At 36.0% G+C, this 23434-nt stretch overlaps 1 protein-coding gene across 8 annotated transcripts in view; it reads left to right on the plus strand.

The window, feature by feature from the left end:
* Nucleotides 1-19815, plus strand: part of LOC148305899 (uncharacterized) — a 23494-nt gene extending 3679 nt beyond the window's left edge. For 4 of the 8 annotated variants that reach the window (XM_088265938.1, XM_088265944.1, XM_088265941.1 and 1 more), the window contains one exon: nucleotides 16296-18423. In XM_088265938.1, coding sequence (XP_088122064.1) covers nucleotides 17156-18331 — 1176 coding nt within the window. In that variant the 5' untranslated portion in view covers nucleotides 16296-17155 and the 3' untranslated portion in view covers nucleotides 18332-18423. Of the gene's footprint in view, nucleotides 1-7036; nucleotides 7267-12494; nucleotides 12673-16295; nucleotides 18424-19599 lie in introns of those variants that run through there. The other 4 variants (XM_088265942.1, XM_088265943.1, XM_088265940.1 and 1 more) reach the window with 3 other exon arrangements.
* Nucleotides 19816-23434: the final 3619 nt, after the last annotated feature.

The raw sequence follows: 23434 nt of genomic DNA on the forward strand, positions 1-23434 counted from the left end.
GAATTCTATAATAAATCTTTGTCAGACGGGAGGAATATCTAATTTAACATACTCAACCTATAAAGGATTGTATTAGACTCGTGAAGTGTTTATAACACCCGATATAATCAATATTTTCATTCATCATTTTCTTTTGGAAAATTCGCATTCGAAAAAACGTTATTTTCGTAAGTTGGTAATGAATGACGTCACAGAAACGATGGATGTATATCAATGTTGGTGTCATTGCTAAATTATTGGCGGCTCTATTTGTTGATGTCTATGGTCCCCCCTCCCCCCATATTTGTATAACACAAATGCTAGTGTGGTGGTAAACAAACAATCCACACTACTACTATTACAGCTCTATAAACCATAGACAATAAACCATATGACGTCATAAAACGTTCGATGACGGAAATTTGATGACGTATGCGAACGCACGTTTTTCGTTTTATTAAAATATGTAAAGTTTAAACCTTCATATCTCCCTTAGTTCCCTACAGATTTCAATAAGAATGCTACCGATAGTCTTGTGATTTTTTATATTAATTTATTAGCCAATGATCACACATCGTGATATTTATCCATTGCGGGTAAGGCCTTACGAAGGCAAATGCGAGCAAGTTTGTTGGGAAAAGTGTTGAATTTCGAAAACGAAGTTACTAATAATTTGTCAACATTGTGAGAATTTTAAAATTCCCCCATTGTCGGTTATTTATTAAATTATATTTCGTAAAATGATTGCGTTTTAAAGTATTGCGGCTGGCGCGTTGTTGCAACAGCCGATTGAAAACGAGCTCGTTGGTCGTGGGATCAAAATCCGAGGCTACTCTCGATGGTGCGTAGGGCACCTCACCAGCTGGAGGCAGGGTCAACTTGAACGTTGCATATACGAAGGCGAGCGATCATCTTTAAAATATATATATATATATATATATATATATATATATATATATATATATATATATATATATATATATATATATATATATATATATATATATATATATATATATATATATATATTTATATATATATATATATATATTTCCGCCTCCGTAGTGTTATGGTCAGCACGCTCGGCTACCGTTCTGGAGGTCACGGGTTCGATTCCCAAGTCGGGTAAAATAAATATAAGTGATTTTTTCACTGTAATATTTATTCAATATTACCCTGGACTGGTACCTGAAGCGGGGGGCTGATCACCTTTCCTTCTTGTGTAAACGATCGAGATAACACTGCGTTTATATGACGCAGTGCCCTATGCAGCGTTATCTTGATCGTTAACACATGAAGGAAAGGTGATCAGCCCTCCACTTCAGGTACTAGTCCAGGGTAATATTGAATAAATATTAGAGGTGAAAATCGTCTATATTTATTTGACCCTCCCTGGGAATCGAATCCGGGACCTCCAGCACGGTGGCTATTACTACCATACCACACAGTTATCAATGCTTTTATTGTACAAAATAAAATAAATAACAATTGAAATTAACGACTGAGTTTTGAAGTGTTTTAACAAAAAGCCGAGAATGTATCGCTCACTCCTTTCAAGAACGTCATAAATCAAAAAACTTGATTTTTCATGAGAACGTTTTTAAAAATATAGTACAATGTATTAAAAATAAATATCAAGCGACTTATTTAACTTTTTACTGTACAACAGATCTTTTTATGTAAAATCTGAAGGTTTTTTCTTCATTTGAAAAATATTTAGTAAATTTAAAAACAAAAATTAAACAATATCTTTTCTTCAAAATGCAAAAACAAAACTTTCTGCCCTGTAGCGGGTAAATATTAAGTTAAAAATATGCAGCTTTTGCTGGGATATAGTACATTTTCTGGGCATTCCGAGAACATGCACAACTGAAAATTGACGATTTTTGATTTATGACGTTCTTGAAAGGAGTGAGCGATATTGTATTTTACAAGGTCGTTCATTATGAAGGCTTCTCACGCGGAAGTCGTTTTTTAAAGATTCCTTAATGATCCATTGTGTGGTGATACTCGTAATTAGTTCTTTGTGCGTGTGTGTGTGTTTGTTAGATTATTAGAAAACAACTTTTTCAAAACAAATCGATTCTTGTGTGTTTGTTAGATTATTAGAAAACAACTTTTTCAAAACAAATCGATTCTTAAATTAACCACAGACACTGCCGGTGAACTCGCACACGATACAACGTATGAATCGTATAGAGGGAGAGTTTAGTAATAAAAACAGTAACGGTACAGTACAATAATAGTACAGATAATAAAAATTCCACAACATTTTGAGTGTGTCCAAATATTTGATCACAAAATCTGGATTATCTCCAATTACAGGAGTTATTTTCATTTTATTTTTAAACATCTCATCAAAGATGAAGAAGAATATGAAAGTCTGGGCATTTCACGACCGTCATAGGCTGGTTTAAGTGATCACTTTACACACGTGTAACATTCACAAATTCTACCCATTATTGACAACCACACTACTCAAATTCTTGGATGTTCTACATATATGAACCAATTTAGAAACCTCGTTCTTGAATAAACCTTGTTCTTGTGTGTAAAGTGATCGCTTGTACCAGCCTATGACGGTCGTCAGCCCCGTAAATGCCCAGACTTCCATATTCTTCTTCGTCTTTGATGAGATGTTAAAAAATTAAATAAAAATTCCACACCCCACATCTCTCACTCAAAACCTAACTTGATGTGTTATTATTGGCTAGTAAATTAATACAAAAAATCACAAGACTATCGGTAGCATTCTTATTGAAATCTGTAGGGAACTAAGGGAGATATGAAGGTTTAAACTTTACATATTTTAATAAAACGAAAAACGGACACCGCTATACGTCATCGGGTGTGTCATGGGGCGTATCCCTTTATGTATCTGCTTTAAAGAGCTGTAATAGTAGTATTGTGGATTCGTTTCTGCGACGTCATTCGTTACCAACTTACGAAAGTAAATTTTGCAATAGAAAATGATGAGTGAAAATATTGATTATATCGGCTGTTATAAACACAAAACGGGCTTTACACAATCCTTTATAGGTTGAGTATGTTAAATTAGATATTCCTCCCGAGTGATAAAACCCCATTAGTAGGTACATATTAAACCCTGACGATGGCAAGGTTCTTGTTGAAACCGGTTAGAGAAAAATTTTACTTATGAAAAAGGGGTTAAAAACAAACTGCGAGTAATTTAAAGATTAGAATTAAAGAACATCATAGCGGTCTTGTTAGTAATTATTTTTCACATAATAGATACTAATCACTCATTTCACTCTCATAAATTAAAATTATTACACCTTGTTCCATATAAAGGCCAAATTATGAATTGTCTTGAAAATTTAGAAATCCAAAAAAACCTAAATTCTAATAATAATTTATTAAATAATATATTGTTTCAAAATTCTTCACCTTTGCTTTCCATTTTTCCTTTGTTTTCAAACTCCGCCCCTTGACTAACCCCTTCCCCTTACTTTCCCCTCTCCTTATTTATAGAACAATTTTATATTTTATATTTTAGTTACTATACAGACCTGAATGATGGAAGTTTAACTTCTGAAACATGTAGTCTATAATAAAACTCAAGTGGTAAAAAACGAAGTGTTTTCTTTAATCATTGTAACATGTCTTACCACAATGTTAATGCCGAAACAATACAGAAAGTAATAAATAAGTCAGTCTCAGAACGTACTGAGCGTTCTTCTAGTATTTGGGGGTCCGAAAAGTGTTTTAATATAAGCACACAGCTGTTTCTTTAACCCTTTCCACTCTGACCATTTTTTCTCATAACTGATCAGCTACTCTGATCAAAAAAATGCCACGTTTTTCTACCATTAAAATAAATATTTTTGTTCCCTAATTTGGGACACTCTGTCTGGCAATTCGTATGACCATGTAACTAACTAACTAACTAACCATCACGCCGCTTCCCCGCAGGGGTAGGCAGAGAGAATAGAGCGCCACACCACTCTGTCCTTGCAAACATTCTTCGCCTCTTCCACGTTTAAGCATCTCCTCATACATACCCGCCGATTGTTACGACTCCTAACCTGACCGCTTTCAAGTATTTGGCATACCTGATCGTGCCATGTTTTTCTCGGTCTTCCTCTGCTTCTTTTCCCACTAACATTCGCCTCATAAATTTGTTTTACCGTTCTTTCGTCACTCATTCGTTCCACATGTCCAAACCATCTCAACACACCTTTCTTAATTTTATCGATAATGCTTATCTCAGCTTTGCATTCCTTCCTTATTTCACTATTCGCACATCTATCATACATCGTTTTGTCGCACATCCTTCTGAGAGATCGCATTTCGACTGCATTCAGTCTACTTTCATCCTTCTTTTGCCAATTCCATGTTTCACTTCCACACATTAGAGTTGGAACCAGGACTCCGTTGTGCACTGCCAATTTAGCTTCCGCTGATAGGTTTTTATTTGCCATAACTGATTTCAGTGCACCATGTCAACTAAGATTAACTGTATTTATCTGAAATATTACTCAACTAAGATTAACTGTATTTACCTGAGTGGTTGGAGCGCTACGTGCAGCGCAGTCAAGTGATAACTGGAGAAGAGCCATTGCTTCTGCAAGGGTCACAACCCTCAGCAATGAGGATTAAGACGGAGAAGAATCTGAAATATTTGCTGGTAGAATATACTCGGGTGATAGAGAAATCGGTGATTAAAGTTATACCTGCTGTGGGCCAGACATTGTGGCCCACGGAGCTGCCTACTAGAATCATACGGGCCAGAATGTCTGGCCTGCAGAGTGGTAAGACTGAAGTGTTCACTATGGTATGCCAGTATCAGCTACTGCAGTGTTACTGGACTACCATAATAAATAACACTCGAGATAAGTATGGAATGTTGAATTGCTTTTGTACCGTGAAGTGTGAGTCATATAGCAAAAACACGCTTAGCATAAGTTATATATAAAAAACTAACTAACTTACCATCACGCCGCTTCCCCGCAGGGGTAGGCAGAGAGAATCGAACGCCACACCACTCTGTCTTTGCAAACATTCTTTGCCTTTTCTACATTCATGCATCTCCTCATACGTACCCGACGATTATTACGACTCCTGACCCGGCCCCTTTAAGTGTTTGACATACCTGAATGCGCCAAGTTTTCCTCGGTCGTCCTCTGCTTCTTTTTCCAACTACATTCGCCTCATAAATTTGTTTAACCGTTCTTTCTTCACTCATACGCTGCACATGTCCAAACCATCTCAACACACCTATCTTAATTTTATCGATAATGCTTATCTCAGCCTTACATTCTTTCCTTATTTCATCATTCGAACATCTATAAAACATCGTTTTGCCACATATTCGTCTGAGGGATCGCATTTCGACTGCACTCAGTCTGCTTTCATCCTTCTTTTGCCAACTCCATGCTTCGCTTCCATACATAAGGGTTGGAACCAGAACTACATTGTGTGTATATATATATATATATATATATATATATATATATATATATATATATATATATATATATATATATGCCACACATTCGTCTGAGGGATCGCATTTCGACTGCACTCAGTCTGCTTTCATCCTTCTTTTGCCAACTCCATGCTTCGCTTCCATACATAAGGGTTGGAACCAGAACTACATTGTGTGTATATATATATATATATATATATATATATATATATATATATATATATATATATATGTGTATATATTTATGTATATATATATATATATACATAAATATATATATATATATATATATATATATATATATATATATATATATATATATATATATATACATGTATATATATATATATATATATATATATATATATATATATATATATATATATATATATATATATATATATATATATACGAGCGATCATCTTTAAAATATATATATATATATATATATATATATATATATATATATATATATATATATATATATATATATATATATATATATATATATATATATATATATATATATATATATATATATATATATATATATATATATATATATATATATATATATATATATATATATATATATATATATATATATATATATATATATATATATATATATATATATATATATATATATATATATATATATATATATATATATATATATATATATATATATATATATATATATATATATATATATATATATATATATATATATATATATATATATATATATATATATATATATATATATATATATATATATATATATATATATATATATATATATATATATATATATATATATATATATATATATATATATATATATATATATATATATATATATATATATATATATATATATATATATATATATATATATATATATATATATATATATATATATATATATATATATATATATATATATATATATATATATATATATATACTAACTAACTATCTAACCATCACGTGGTGGAATTTTAAAGATAAGACAAGACGCCAGTAAAATAGGCTTAGAAATTTGTATTTTTTGTATGTTTTTGTTCTTTACATTATTTTTTTGGATTCATTGAATACATATAAAAATCATACCCCTAACTAAGTAACAAACCATCACGCCACTTCCCGCAGGGGTAGGCGAGAATAGAACGAGAATAGAGAATAGAGAATAGAACGCCACACCACTCTGTCTTTGCAAACATTCTGCGCCTCTTCCACGTTCATGGATCTCCTCATACATACCCGCCGATTGTTACGATTCCTAACCTGACCGCTTTCAAGTATTTGGCATACCTGATCGTGCCTTCCACGAAGGTTTTCTCGGTCTTCCTCTGCTCCTTTTTCCAATTACATTTACCTCACGAATTTGTTTTACCGCACTTTCTTTACTCATTCGTTCTACATGTCCAAACCATCTCAACACACCTTATTTCCTACTTTTTTTCTGGGGTTCTACTGGTAGTAGCCAGATATTGAACGGTCCGTTACAAGTGATCGGGTATCAGAGAACGGATCTTTTGAATAACCGGATCATACCCACCTCTCGCCTCCCAGTGTGGCAATGAATCAGTTACTATTCGGGCTTGCTGTGGACGCATTGGCGTCTACACAAGGCACATTTACGTACATTTATAGCTGATCGAATCGCGTAGGACGCGCCCACTATATGGAGTCACGTTTTAGAGTCATATTTTAGTACGTTTTCGAACCTGAAGTGGCATTGCTTTTAGTACAAATTGTGTTAAAAGTGAACTGAAAGATTGTATTAAAGTATTTATATATGAACTGCATACCAGTTTATGCTGCATTTTGATGTAAGTATGACATTTCCTCAATATTACTAACTGCAGTCGCCACCCCGCGAGGGTGGGCAGAGAGGATAGAACGCCACAGACAGATCCTGAGAATCTGTAAAAAGTTGAATAATAATAATAAAACCCTTATCCGCACCCCAATGGTGCATAGGGCACTGCTTCATATGAACACAGTGTTATCTTGATCGTTTACACACGAAGGAAAGGTGATCAGCCCTCCGCTCCAGGTACCAGTCCAGGGTAATATTGAATAAATATTACAGTGAAAAAATCGCTTATATTTATTTGACCCCCTTGGAAATCGAACCAGGGACCTCCAGAACGGTAGCCGAGCGTGCTGAACATTACACTACAGAGGCGGACAAAAGTTGAAGATATTTTATCTATCTGGATTTTTTTCTAACGATGTTGGTTTATTAGCTTTTAAATTGATATGTAAAATCTGGCTGCAATGAAGCATGAAGAGCGACATTCGCTTTGTACCTATTTTTGTAAATAATTGGACATTTGAACTGTAGCTGACATTTTGGATATAGCGTCTGGTACAGCAATACGTTCAATCACAAACATTGCTGAATGGATCATTATAATAATGTGTTATTATTGGCTAATAAATTAATATGAAAAATCACAAGACTATCGGTAGCCTTCTTATTGAAATCTGTAGGGAACTAAGGGAGATGTGAAGGTTTAAACTTTACATATTTTAATAAAACGAAAAACGGACACCGCTATACGTCATCGAATTTCAAATCATCGGGTGTGTTATGGGGCGTATCCTTCTAAGGTGAAGACTGACCGGAGCATTTCGTTGTAACGTAACACGTTACGATGCGAGCATTCGGGCAGACAGTACAGCGAGCCGAGCGCTCCATCCATAGTTTTGGATGCTCGCTGATGCTCGCTGCGAGCGATGTTACGAATTATGTTACGACATTAGTTACGACGTTATGTTACGACAAAATGCTCCTGTCATTCTCCGCCTTTATGTATCTGCTTTATAGAGCTGTAACAGTAGTAGTGTGTATACGTTTCTGCGACGTCATTCGTTACCAACTTATGAAGGTGAATTTTCCAAAAGAAAATGATGAATGAAAATATTATTTTTTGACATCTCATCAAAGATGAAGAAGAATATGGAAGTCTGGGCATTTACGGGGCTGACGACCGTCAAAGGCTGGTTTAAGTGATCACTTCGCTAACATTCACCAATTCTACCCATTATTGACAACCACACTACTCAAATTCTTGGAAGTTCTATATATATGAACCAATTTAGAAACCTTGTTCTTGAATCACTAGAACTTCACTAGAGACATCTATTGGTGAGATGTAAAGAAGCTTTTTACTAAGCAGAAACTCTTATGTATGTGAGGTCCGAATCCTGGATTATAATCACACACATGAGAAACACCAGTGAATACCATTTTCATTATTATTATAAGCTTATAATTTGAACAGATAATTTATATACAACATAAAAAATATGAAAATAACTCCTGTAATTGGAGATAATCCAGATTTTGTGTACAAGTACTAGGACACACTCAAAATGTTGTAATGAAAATATTGATTATATCGGCTGTCATAACACAAAACGGGCTTTACACAATCCTTTATAGTAATTAAAGAAAACACTTCGTTTTTTACCACTTGAGTTTAATTATAGACTACATGTTTCAGAAGCTAAACTTCCATCATTCAGGTCTGTATATAACTAAAATATAAAATATAAAATTGTTCTATAAATAAGGATAGGGGGAAAGTAAGGGGAAGGGGTTAGTCAAGGAACGGAGTTTGAAAACAAAGGAAAAATTGAAAGCAATGGCGAAGAATTTTGAAACAATATATTATTTAATAAATTATTATTAGAATTCAGGTTTTTTTGTATTTCTAAATTTTTAAGATAATTCATTAAATCCTTTATAGGTTGAGTATGTAAAATTAGACATTCCTCCCGTGTGATGAACCCCATTAAGTGTTCCATGAACGCGTGTATGAAACTGGAGGGGTTTGGTACCTACTCGGTGAAGAACCACTGCTTTGGTGTACGTACATAATACTGGTATGTTCAAGTATCGAAATGTCTGAGTCGTGATAGGTGACCTCATCGCGGCTCACGAGCCTCCGCTTCCGAGCTGATCTCATTGGCTGTAAGAAGAGAATGAGCGATGCAAAGGGAGAGAGGAAGAAGAATGTCATGGCTGCGCAGCCATCATCAACACCAGGGACTCTAGATGAACACCACTTCTTCTTTTTTTATTAACATGAATTGTATATATAATTAATTTATTATTAGATTAAAACCAATATTTTTAGCTTTTCCACTTTTTTATTTGACCAGCGACCGGGTTTCGTCGTTACCGACATCATCAGACTGGTGAGAGGCTATACAAATTGTTATGTTATATATAAAAGAAGGCAGGAGTTGATAACCATGATTTGATATAATTTTATGAGAAATTAATTTAATTTGAGTGAATTTAAGTATTGTATGATATTTAAAATATTTTTTATAAAGGTTTTTTTGTATTGAAAGCACGATTTTTAAATGCAAATCTATTATAACTTTATATAAAATCGTGCTTTCAATACAAAAAAACCTTTATAAAAAATATTTTAAATATCATACAATACTTAAATTCACTCAAATTAAATTAATTTCTCATAAAATTATATCAAATCATGGTTATCAACTCCTGCCTTCTTTTATATATAACATAACAATTTGTATAGCCTCTCACCAGTCTGATGATGTCGGTAACGACGAAACCCGGTCGCTGGTCAAATAATAAAAAAAGTGGAAAAGCTAAAAATATTGGTTTTAATCTAATAATAAATTAAAAATGCAATTCCATCACGAAGTGTCAGTGGATAATATAAAGTATATATAATTGTATGAATTGTATGTATTGTATTGTAATATATAAAAAAAAAAATCGTTCCTCGCTCCAAAAATATTTAATTTGCTGCCCGAAACCATTAAGATTTCCAGGAGTGATCAGGTCTTTAAGAACAGTGTCCGTCGATGGTTACTTAACATTGGAAGGGACAAGGTGGAAAGTGAATTGATTAAAGTCCAGGTGTAATTATCACATTGAAAAACCTTAAAACATAAACTATTTTTTTTTCTCCTGTATGTTATGTTTATAATCTAATCATTAAAAAAAATATATTTATATTAAAAATAAAATAAAAAAATATATATAAACTTTGTATTACCATGTTAGTATTCGGCTCAACACAGGCCATGCCTAAAGAGCCGTAATACGTATAATAAATGTGTATATGAAATGAATATGTATATTGAATGTATCTATGTATTATGAAAATAAATAAATAAATAAATAAATAAAATACCCTTAAATAAATCAATTAACAATATTACATATCGTAGTCGTACAGGAGGAAGTGACCAACTAACAAAGTGTAATATGTTCAGGGGGGGGCATTTAAGTCACTTTTGCTTGTCTTGAATACTGGTCTTGACAATGATAGTGAAAGTGTGGGGTAACTGCACTATCTCGCGTCGGTCCTTCCCAAACTGTGGCCACAGATCAGCGCAAGGCAGATGCTGAACGGTAGAGCAGTGTGAGGTACAGGAGGGTGGCGTAAAACTAATCACCCTATCGGAGGATGTTATAATTTTTGCAAATGGCCTTGCACTTCCATCACATTTGACATGTGTAAACTAGACGGCTGCAGTATACAAACAGATTTGATAAAACGGGCACTAATGTTTACCGACGCTGGCAGGAGCCACTTGACGGATATCACCTTTTTCAGAAAAAAACAGATATAATTATAAAGGTCCAAATAATGATATCCATTATTAAAAATATTTTTTTATTGTTCAGTAAAAAAGTTATTAAAAAACAAAATCGGATGATCACTTTTGCGCCACCAAGAATGTGTTTATATACTGCAGCTGTCTAGTTCATAAATGTTAAATATTATTGACGTACGACGCCATTTGCAAAAATGACTACATCTTCCGATACGGTGATTAATTTTGGGCCAACAGTAGTATCAGTAGCAGTGTTCTCGAGGGTGCTCAAATTATTTGAGTAGATGTAGCAATGATATCGACAGTGTTGGTTTATCAGGGTAGATATAGCAATGATTTCGAGAGTGTTGGTATTATCAGGGTAGATGTAACAATGATATCGAGAGTGTTGGTATTATCAGGGTAGATGTAGCAATGATCTACAGAGTGTTGGTATTATCAGGGTAGATGTAGCAATGATTTCGATAGTGTTGGTATTATCAGGGTAGATGTAGCAATGTTCTCGAGAGTGTTGATATTATCAGGGTAGATGTAGCAATGTTCTCGAGAGTGTTGGTATTATCAAGGTAGATGTAGCAATGTTCTTGAGAGTGTTGGTGGTATCAAGGTAGATGTAGCAATGTTCTCGAGAGTGTTGGTATTATCAGGGTAGATGTAGCAATGTTCTTGAGAGTGTTGGTATTATCAGGGTAGATGTAGCAATGTTCTCGAGGGTGTTGGTATTATCAGGGTAGATGTAGCAATGTTCTCGAGAGTGTTGATATTATCAGGGTAGATGTAGCAATGATCTACAGAGTGTTGGTATTATCAGGGTAGATGTAGCAATGATTTCGAGAGTGTTGGTATTATCAGGGTAGATGTAGCAATGATTTCGAGAGTGTTGGTATTATCAGGGTAGATGTAGCAATGATCTACAGAGTGTTGGTATTATCAGGGTAGATGTAGCAATGATTTCGAGAGTGTTGGTATTATCAGGGTAGATGTAACAATGATATCGAGAGTGTTGGTATTATCAGGGTAGATGTAGCAATGATCTACAGAGTGTTGGTATTATCAGGGTAGATGTAGCAATGATCTACAGAGTGTTGGTATTATCAGGGTACATGTAGCAATGTTCTTGAGAGTGTTGGTATTATCAGGGTAGATGTAGCAATGTTGGTATTATTAGGGTGTTTAGATTTCTTATCGTTCGATGTAAAATATATAACAGTTGGAGTAGCTTTGATATAAGTGTGTGTATTGTATTATATACACACATATTTATGACAGAATGGCAGCGTAATATCGAAGTGAAACCTGTTTTGCTTACAAAGGCAACTTACAACTCAAGTTTGTTCGCGTCGCGTCACCGCAGATTCTAGACATGTCTTGTGTTTACCTTTTCGGTTACTGCGACTCTTCGGCGATCGTTTGAAATTCCTTGTAACATAATGTATAGAACAGTATGTATCGCTCACTCCTTTCAAGAACTTCATAAATCAAACATGGTCAATTTTCAGTTGTGCATGTTTTCTAAATGCCCAGAAAATGTACTATATCCCAGCAAAAGAGGCACATTTTTAACTTAATATTTACCCGCTACAGGGCAGAAAGTGTTGCTTTTGCATTCTGAAGAAAAGGTATTGTTTAATTATTTTTTTTAAATATATACTAAATATTTTTCAAACGGAGAAAAAACCTTCAGGTTTTAATTAAAAAGATCTGTTGCACACTAAAAAGTTCAATAAGTGGCTTGATATTTATTTTTAATACATTGTACACAAGGATTTATTTTTAATACATAGTACATAGGAGTCGTAACAATCGGCAGGTATGTATGAGGAGATGCATGAACGTGGAAGGGGCGAAGAATGTTTGCAAGGACAGAGTGGTGTGGCGCTCTATTCTCTCTGCCTACCCCTGCGGGGAAGCGGCGTGATGGTTAGTTAGTTAGTTAGTTAATACATTGTACTATATTTTTAAACTTTAAAAACGTTCTCCTGAAAAAACCAAGTTTTTTGATTCATGACGTTCTTGAAAGGAGTGAGCGATATGGGAAAACAGGCCTTAGAGCATTGTTCCTGTGCGTGTGTGCCGCGGCACACTGGTGTACAGTGGTCATTAGTTCTTGTGCCGCAGAAAAAAACGTCTAGTTTTGTGAAGATAACCACCTAGATATAGCTGAAATCTATACGAGCGAGATGCTTTTTTTTTTTTTTTTTTTTTTTCTTTATTTAAAATTCTTTTGCATTACATAAATTCAAAAACAAAAAATATTTATAAAAAATAAAAATAAATACAAAAAAAGATCCGACAAAGGCATGGCCTGTGTGTGGGTATACAAAATAAATAGTCATAGTACAGGGTATAAGGGTATAGGTTTCTAAGTATAATTAGTTAATACAAAATACAAAAAACTTAAATTAAATACAAAAAAAAATAAAAATAAAAATACTTGACTCTCAGTGAGCAATTTTTTATTTTATTTTTTTTTTAATTAAAACTTAAACATAAAAAAGATGACAAAGTAAAAAAGTAAAAAGCTAGCGATCATGTGCTAAATGAAAAAGGAACTTAAATCTGTCTCTTTTATAAATAATCTAAGCAAATTTTTAAATTTACACGAACTTAGGGAATTAACATGTAACATATAGTCTTTGTGGAATAAGTTGAACAGTTTTGGAGCTATGAAAAATGAGTGTCTTTGCGCAAGTCTGGATTTACAAAAAGGGATTTCTAATAAATTATTAATTCGTTGGCTAGATCTATTATTATTTTTAGGAAATAAATGTTGGCGCAAATAAACATATTTTAGACACTGTTGGCAATAGATTTCTTTGTTGCGCGAACAGCTTGCGAAAAGGGATTTTCGACTCTGACTACTTTTAAATAATACAAAAAAGACAACGCCTGAGGACAATCAACGTAGAGGTGAATGCAGCCTTATCAACAATGGATCTTCGTCAGACGGGAGGAATATCTAATTTAACATACTCAACCTATAAAGGATTGTATTAGACTCTTTTGTGTGTAAAGTAATTCCACGTGATCACTTAAACCAGCCTATGACGGTCGTCAGCCCGTAAAAGCCCAGACTTCCATATTCTTCTTCATCTTTGATGAGATGTCAAAAAATAATATTAAAGTAATTCTTCATTCAGACACATTAGATTTTAAGTGATATTGGTATTTACTTTGATCTTTTTACAGTTGTGTTTACTAAGTAAAATTTAAATTAGAAATTGATAGATTTTACCATAAAGCGACTGCCGAATTAATGGGTCATTGTCAGACGGGAGGAATATCTAATTTAACATACTTAACCTATAAAGGATTGTATTAGACTCGTGAAGTGTTTATAACAGCCGATATATTTAATATTTTCATTCATTTTTTTCGTTTGGAAAATTCACCTTCGAAGAAACGTTATTTTCGTAAGTTGGCAATGAATGGCGTCACAGAAACGATGGAGTTATTTTAATGTTGGTGTCATTGCTAAATTATTGGCGGCTCTATTTGTTGATGTCTATGGTCCACCCTAGCACCCCCCTTCCCCTCATATTTGTATAACACAAATGCTAGTGTAGTGGTAAACAAACAATACATACTACTACTATTACAACTCTATAAACCATAGACAATAAACCATATGACGTCATAAAACGTTCGATGACGGAATTTTGATGACGTATGCGAACGCACGTTTTTCTTTTTATTAAAATATGTAAAGTTTAAACCTTCATATCTCCCTTAGTTCCCTACAGATTTCAATAAGAATGCTACCGATAGTCTTGTGATTTCTTATATTAATTTATTAGCCAATAATCACACATCGTTAGAATAATCCATTTAGCAATGTTTGTGATTGAACGTATTGCTGTACCAGACGCTATATCCAAAATGTTAGCTACAGTTCAAATGTCCAATTATCTTACAAAAATAGGTACAAAGCGAATGTCGCTCTTCATGCTTCATTGCAACCAGTGCCTCCTGTATCAAAAGTAATCGGCCCTTCAAATTAGTCATCGAAGTCGGATCGTGCGTAAGGCGTAACCCGATTTGGCGTTATAGCAAAATAACTAACTAACTAACTAACCATCACGCCGCTTCCCCGCAGGGGTAGGCAGAGAGAATCGAACGCCACACCATTCTGTCTTTGCAAACATTCTTTGCCTCTTCTACATTCATGCATCTCCTCATACATACCCGACGATTATTACGACTCCTGAGCAATATACTATAGCAAAATACATATGTTTAAAAGCATTGTTAACTTTGAGGTATGGTAATATAACACTCTCCGTTTCATTCATCGTTCACTTTGTGTAATACACTTTAATGAGCACTAATTTATACCGTAATAGTTTTATTTATTTGACCTGATGAGGTAATCACGAATTAATGTTTTTTTAAGTGTATTACACAAAGTGAACGATGAATGATAAGTAGAGTGTTATTCTAGCCAAATGTTTAATTTCATTTCAATACATGTTTCCTTTCACAACTATCCGCTCGCAGATGGTGCATAGGACACTGCGTCATATCATCGTTGGTCGTATTAAAGCGAGGTGATCATTCGTGCCTCCGGAATTTGTGTTTGATGGGACAAATATGTCAAAAACGAAAAAGCTCTAGGGTAAGGGCGTCTTTATATAGGAAAAAGAAATGGAGGAAGAATAATTTATATAAAAAATGGCAATAACGTCTAGCATACAAATATGTCGAAAATGAAGAAACTCAAGGGGAAGGGCGTTTTATATAAGGGAAAGGAAATGAAGTAGGAATACTTTGTAGGATTTTTTAGCAATATCGGGTAGGGCACTTGAGGTTGCATACTTGTACTCGGACTATCTTGCTAATTTTTACGAGAAATTGCACAACTCAAATGTTTTCATTTTAACTATCCATATTGAGTGGGTCCATTTTTTCTCACAAATATCTACTTAGGAGTGTTTTTAAACCAGCCAGTAACATATCATGATCCTTGTATTTACCCAGACGTACACAACCTTTGTAATTTGATGACGTATGTGAACGCACGTTTTTCGTTTTATTCAAATATCTAAAGTTTAAACCTTCATATCTCCCTTAGTTCCCTACAGATTTCAATAATAATGTTACCGATAGTCTTGTGATTTTTCCTTTTAATTTATTAGCCAATAAATCAAGATCGTGACAAAAATCTATTGATGAAAGCAGTTTTGTTATCTGGGAGGCACTGGTTCAATCAGCTCGGTAATAATCGCTTCCTATTTTGTTTCAGGCATTGAACAGCGGAAAAACACAGAAGATAGGATGCGAAAAGAAGCTAGAAGAGAAGGAGTCCTTGGAAGAATAAATACAAACTGGCACAATCGCCAATACAAGAAAAAAATACGAAAAACGTCGCAAAAGTTGTCCTAAGAAGCCAATATCCACACCACACCAAATTATCCAATACCAAAATCCAGCAAAAGGTCACTGAATCGTTTGGCGACATCGTTAGAACGCGAAATTAAAAGAAAGTCGATTTACATAAAGAAATATCTAAGTAAGACACATTGTATTGACTCTAGCAGTGATATTGTGATCAGTTTGAACGACGCACGTACGAAAAGAAAATCTAGAAACCTATGGTTTGTTTTTGATACAAGTGGCGTACTGTAATCGGGAGGCACCTCAGCCAACTCGCGAACGCTCCTAGGGTAATAATAATTGACCCATTGACCGAGGACTTGAATCGATTACAACTGAATTAGAGTAACGGTCATCAATGCCGGTCGCGGCGCGTTGATTCAAATCTTGGTCCGTTACAAGACGCCACTTGCGGAACGTACAGGCAGTGTTGTGTGTCGTAAACCAGGGCAAAAGAACGCCAGTGTATAATAGTGTTGCAAAACTCCAAAAAGGCACTTTTGTGTGTTACATCGACGGAAACCGGGAAAGTGAAACATTAGCGTTGTTGTGAGCGGGTACTGTTCGGGCAAAAAGTCCGCGCGGATGTGAAAGTAACGCCGCGGGCGGACCGCTTTTTTGAATAATTCTCGTTAATTTCTTGTTGGTATACAAGAAATCGCATTAGAAACGTGTCGTTCGCGATAATTGCGATGAAATTTGCAAAGATTTGAATCGAAAAGCGTCAGGATGGAACATATTTACACGATCAAAGTTAAAAGACAATTCGACCCGCGCGGGCTGTATCCTTCGGAGAGGAGGTACTCGGCCTCCACCGTGCTCGGGCTGGCGTGCCTGCACCTGGCGCTGGCGGGCACGGCGGCCCTGATGGCCGGGCTGGCGCTGCGCCGGGCCGGGGAGGACGGCTTCCGGCTCCCGCTGGGGCTGGCCCCCGCGCTGCTGGCGGCCGGAGCCCTGGGCGCGGGGCTGGCGGCGCTCCTGGCCTCCCGGCGCTGGTACGTCGACCGCAACATCGCGTGGTTCTTCCTCTCGGCCGTCTGCAGCGCCGCGCTCGCGCTGGTCGCGCTGTGCATGATGGTGTCCTGGATGGTGACGGCGAGCGAGAGCGGCCCGAGCCTCTGCGACTACTTCTCCGGCGGCAACCCGGTCGGGAAGGCCAGCGTCGTCCCGTCGGATAACAGTTCCGAGGTGTACGTGATCGAGATTCCGCTGGAAGAGCTGAAGTCCAGGAACATCCCGCTCCTGGGAGAGGAGGTTAAAGGCGGCGGGTCGAGGAAGGTGCTGGCCGTCAACATCTTGGTGGCCGCCGCGGCCGAGGCGCTGTGGTCGCTGCTGAGCCTGCGGGTGGCCTGGCGCGGGATGCGAGCCGGCTACCCGGACGAGGACGCGGACAGCCGGCGCGGCCCGATGGTGCGCGTGGTGACGCGGCTCAAGGGCAACAACACGGAGCACCTGCCCAAGAACACGCGCATCCTGCCGCCGCAGCCGGACCTCATAGAGCACCACCCGCGCAACGACAAGATCAAGAAGTTCTTCGAGTCCCAGCGGGAGAACGGCGGCTTCTTCCTGCGCACCGGCCCGCGCGAGAGCGGGCTGCTGGTGGTCGGCGCGGACCGGGACGCGTTACCCCGCCGGGAGAGCAGCGCGGAGTACCGGGAGAGGATGCTGAGCTTCCTGCGGCCGGACGAGAGCCGCCTCTCCGTCGCCAGTTGGGGCGACGTCAGAGAATACCCCGTCTACGACCAAAACACGCTCGATCTGGACAAAATTCGCTTGAATTTCGACAGGCGAAAAGCGGACGCCAGCGACACGAAGGAAGACGACGAGGTGTTTTCTTCGGAAGCAATCGCAGAAGCGACAGTCGACGATCCGGAACAAACATCTTCAGATACCAATAAAGTCTAGAGGTACAGATACACACGCTACTAATGAAGCGTGCTTACTTCCAGCCTTCTTCTTGTGTCCAGAATATATATATTTATTTATATATATATATATATATATATATATATATATATATATATATATATATATATATATATATATATATATATATATATATAAAATAAAAAATACAAATAATTATATTATATATAAATAATTAAGTACTTTGATCTCTAATCGCTTTTAACTCAATGCCATCTACCAGGGCTGGGATTAGACACGAAAGTTGACGCTTTAACTACGTAGTAACTCAGATACTTTGACTACAGTACCTACTGTTATTTTTAACATGGGTATTTTCAGGAGATTCATGTTACCTACCTTAAAAAATGTTTTATCCCGAATAGAATTAACGTCAAAGTAACACTACGCTGCGTAGTTGAATCGTTAACTTCGGCGTGTAATGGATGCCCAGGCATTTAAGTAATATCCAAATTATTGAAATACATGGTTAATTTAATTTTTTTGTTACCTACTTACATAAAAATGCTGACAACAAAATCTCTATATGGGACAAACGTAATGAATATAGTACATATCTTTACCAATGGTGCGCAGGGCACTGATTTTTTATTGAGGTGTAATGCTATTAAGGCCTTACTCGCAATAATATAATTCAGTATCCGTCTGGCTGCGGCAAGAGCCGGACGTCAGTTCACGCCCGAATTTAAAAAAAAAAATTGTTAAATAACAAAATAGTTTTTTTCAACTCCTTTCAATAATATTTGTTACTTTTTTCACTGTAATATTTATTTAGTATCATCCTGGGCTGGTACCTGAAACGAAGGGGTGATCCCATTTCATTCATGTGTTAACGGTTAAGATAACACTGCATTTATATGAAGCAGTGCCCTATGCACCATGAGGGTGCGGATAAGGGTTTGAAGTAGAGAATTTTAAATAACTGTTTTCTTTATTTAAAAAAATAAATACATATATCGTAGTCATACAGGAGAAAGTGACCAAGTGCATTGTTTTACAAAAACGTGATCATTGACTATTTGATATCTTACTAGCTTAATATTGCCCTGAAAATATCCCAAAGGATTTTAAACTTGTAAGTATAATATATTGACTTGTTAAAAATGACTAACTGCATTGATGTTTATTTTGTTGCCAAGCAAAAGTGACTTAAATAGCCCTCCTGAACATTTTACCTTTTGTTAGTTGGTCACTTTCTCCTGTGCGACTACGATATATTGTTAACATATTTTTTTATTTCGGTACAGCTGGTCATACCGTCGTTTTTGACAAACGCGCATATAATACGACTTAACCACGCGGATAAATATGCCTGGGATCGCAGTTATGTACGTAGGTACCGCTCCGCAAGTGTTAATTTTAAGTTTTATTTATTAAGCTACGATTTTATCGATAAAATTACCATTGCATTGTAAAAAGTCAAGAATTTTTTCTAATTTTAATAAATAATGCCAGTATAAGCAGATTAATTGTTTTATTTTATGTATTTTAATCATTTATTTATTTAAACGTCATGTACAGAAATGAAATAAGTACACTGGCGGGCTATTTGTTAAATAGCAATATCTTCCAACCAACCAAAAACAGACTAGTGATACTGGTCAAAACGTTTGATACCATATATAGCTGTTTGCAATCAGAGGGTAGATAGTACTTGAACATTAAAAAATTTTCAACATTTTGAGTGTGTCCAAATACTTGTTCACAAAATCTGGATTATCTCCAATTACAGGAGTTACCTTCATATTACTTTTTGACATCTCATCAAAGATGAAGAAGAATATGGAAGTCTGGGCATTTACGGGGCTTACGACCGTCATAGGCTGGTTTAAGTGATCACTTTACACACGTGTAACATTCACCAATTCTACCCATTATTGACAACCACACTACTCAAATTCATGGAAGTTCTATATATATGAACCAATTTAGAAACCTTGTTCTTGAATCACTAGAACTTCACTAGAGACATCTATTGGTGAGATGTAAAGAAGCTTTTTATTAAACAGAAACTCTTATATTAGTATGTGAGATCCGAATCCTGGATTATAATCACACACATGAGAAACGCCAGAAAATACCATTTTCATTTTTTTTATTAAGCTTATAATTTGACCAGATAATTTATTTACAACATTTAGAGTGTGTCCAAATACTTGTTCACAAAATCTGGATTATCTCCAATTACAGGAGTTACCTTCATTTCACTTAAACCAGCCTATGACGGTCGTAAGCTCCGTAAATGCCCAGACTTCCATATTCTTCTTCATCTTTGATGAGATGTCAAAAAGTAATATTAAAAATTTTGTTCACAAGGGATGGAAAAGTGAATAAGGATATTGAAAGGCGAGTGAATACAGGGAATGGAATAAATGGTGCTTTGAACAGAGTGATTGCAAATAAAAATATGCCCATGGAAGCCAAGCTAGCGGTTCACGACGGAGTGCTGGTAGCGACACTGATGTATGGAAGCGAAACATGGAACTGGCAAAAGAAGAATGACCGCTGTTGAAATGACAGACGAAATGCTCAGACGAATGTGTGGAAAATCATTGTATTACAGAATTTAAAACGAAGATAATAGAAAGGAATGTAAGGCTGAACTAGGGATAGTTGAAAATACAAAGAAGGTGGTTTGGACACGTGGAGCGAATGTATAATGAGAGAATGACTAAGAAAATATATGTGGCGAATGTGAGCTGGAAAACAGAACGAGGACGGACGAAAAAGACTGCACGATCTGATCAATCAGAACCTAAAATCTGGTGGTGTTAAAAGTCTGCGTAATCGGAGGGCATGTATGAACGGATGGATATATTTTTTATTTCTTTAGTTACTTTATATTACATTTAATACAAACTATTATTTACACTTTTGCTGACAATTCGTCGGCAGTTCTCGTCAGAACTTCGGGAAGCGGATCTGACTTGGGAGGATGCAAGGGAGCTGGCAGCCGACAGAAAAGTCCAGAGACAGTTTGTGGACTCCATATGCTCCACCTAGGGAACAGATATGGTTAATTATTTTTTATATTTACACTTAATTTACATCATCAAAAATATCAGTCTTATTTTATCATTATTTCTAGTATTATGTTCATGAAAAAAAATGTTAACTATTTTATCCTTAAAATATTTGGCTAATTTTTTATATGGATGTGAAGGTGGCGAGGAGTGTGTGTCGAGACAGAAGAGTGTGGCGTTCTATCCTCTCTGCCTCCCCCTAGGCCCAGGCCAACTATTGGCTTGACTGAAGCGAGTGTTTGTGCCTAGAATTTTCACTCATGAATTACATGAAATAAAAATAAAAATAATAAAACCCTTACCGCACCCCAATGGTGCATAGGGCACTGCTTCATACAAACGCAGTGTTATCTCGATCGATTACACATGAAGGAAAGGTGATCAGCCCTCCACTTCAGGTACCAGTCCAGGGTAATATTGAATAAATATTACAGTGAAAAAATCACTTATATTTATTAAACCCCCCTGGGAATCGAACCCGGGACCTCCAGAACGGTAGGCGAGCATGCTGACCATTACACTACGGAGGCGGACAAATGGTGGACATGAAATTATAGTAACTTGAAACATAAAGAGTAAATCCACTCACGAGTAGGCATAGGCTATGAAACTTATAAAGTTGAAGCCTGAGTAGGGACATGATAAACGGTGTTGCATAAGCCGTAGCTAGATTTCAGAGTCACTTGGACGTTAGGTAATTTAAAAAAAATGGCTTGACTGATCATCCTTGTATTCATTTTATTCCGACTCTAGATGGACAAAACCCGGTCGTTGAAAAGAACCGCATCAGTGGATACGTTCACTAATACCGGATCGATTGAACGGATCCTTTGCCGTAGAAATCGACGACGAAAGAACTTTAAATAAAATGTCATCGTCGACACCCGACAACCATCAAGTATAACCTCACTTTTACTGAAAAAAGGCCATTATAACATTTTTTAGGTCATCGCTCCACAGCGAATTTTTCAGCGAACCAGTGAACGAGATGCACTCAAAACCGAGATCCGGTCACTTATTCAAGGTACTTAAACAGGTTAATTAATATCTAAACGTTCACGAACGACCCACATCTACTTCAGACCCTTCCGCACCCAATGGTGCACAGGGCACTGCATTCGACCGTTTTATTAACAACTATTTTGACAGTTGTCGCCCGCTAACCAACAAAATTGCACGCGCAGACGAATTTTTTTTTTTGCAGTACCTTACGTCCAGTGACTCTGAAATCTAGCTACGGCTTATGCAACACCGCTTATCATGTCCCTACTCAGGCTTCAACATTTTAAGTTTTATAGCCTATGCCTACTCGCGAGTGGTTTTAGTTTCTATAATTTCATGTAATATTGCAATACGGCGGTTTTATTCAAATAAAATTGCGTGTAAATAAAAAGGTCTACACCACCGGTTGTCATTTTCAATACGGTTCAAGGCAATGATTTACCCTTTTTACTGATACGTAACTAATTTTTATGTTTTCTTTGGTTATAAATATGTGATAGGAAATTCAACCTTGTGGATAAGAAAATTTATTATAATTAATTCATATTCGCGTGCGCCTTACTTAGACAGGAGTATAGAAGTATTTTTCAATTATTCAAATTTGCATAGACAAAGAATGACAACAATTTTTCTGCAAAATGCAAAATGGCGATGTTCAGGATGGTAAAAAAATGTACGTAATTGTGGGCGTCTTGAAACAATAATATGAAGGCGAAGGAGAATATAATATGATTTTTCAGCGTAAAAACTGGAAAACCCTACATGGTATTTATAATATCAAATATAACAGAGGCTTTGTGCAAAGCCTTTTCCTTTGTATGAAGCTTTTTTTGTATGGAAGTAAAGCATAGAGTTAGCAAAAGAAGGATTTAATTAGGCACCATTGGAGCATCTACCATACATAAACTGGCCATTTATTTTTGGCCTCGAAACGGGACACCTACCAATTTTTACAAAATAGTATGTATATTGAAGAACATACTATTTTTTCATAGTTTTAATGTATTGAACTGGCCATTTATATTTGTCTTCAAAACGGGACATCTACCAATTTTTA

The sequence above is a fragment of the Brachycentrus maculatus genome, unplaced genomic scaffold (assembly GCF_059751285.1).
Source record: "Brachycentrus maculatus isolate JH-2025_06_01 unplaced genomic scaffold, ASM5975128v1 h1tg000259l, whole genome shotgun sequence".
NCBI classification, from domain to species: domain Eukaryota; kingdom Metazoa; phylum Arthropoda; class Insecta; order Trichoptera; family Brachycentridae; genus Brachycentrus; species Brachycentrus maculatus.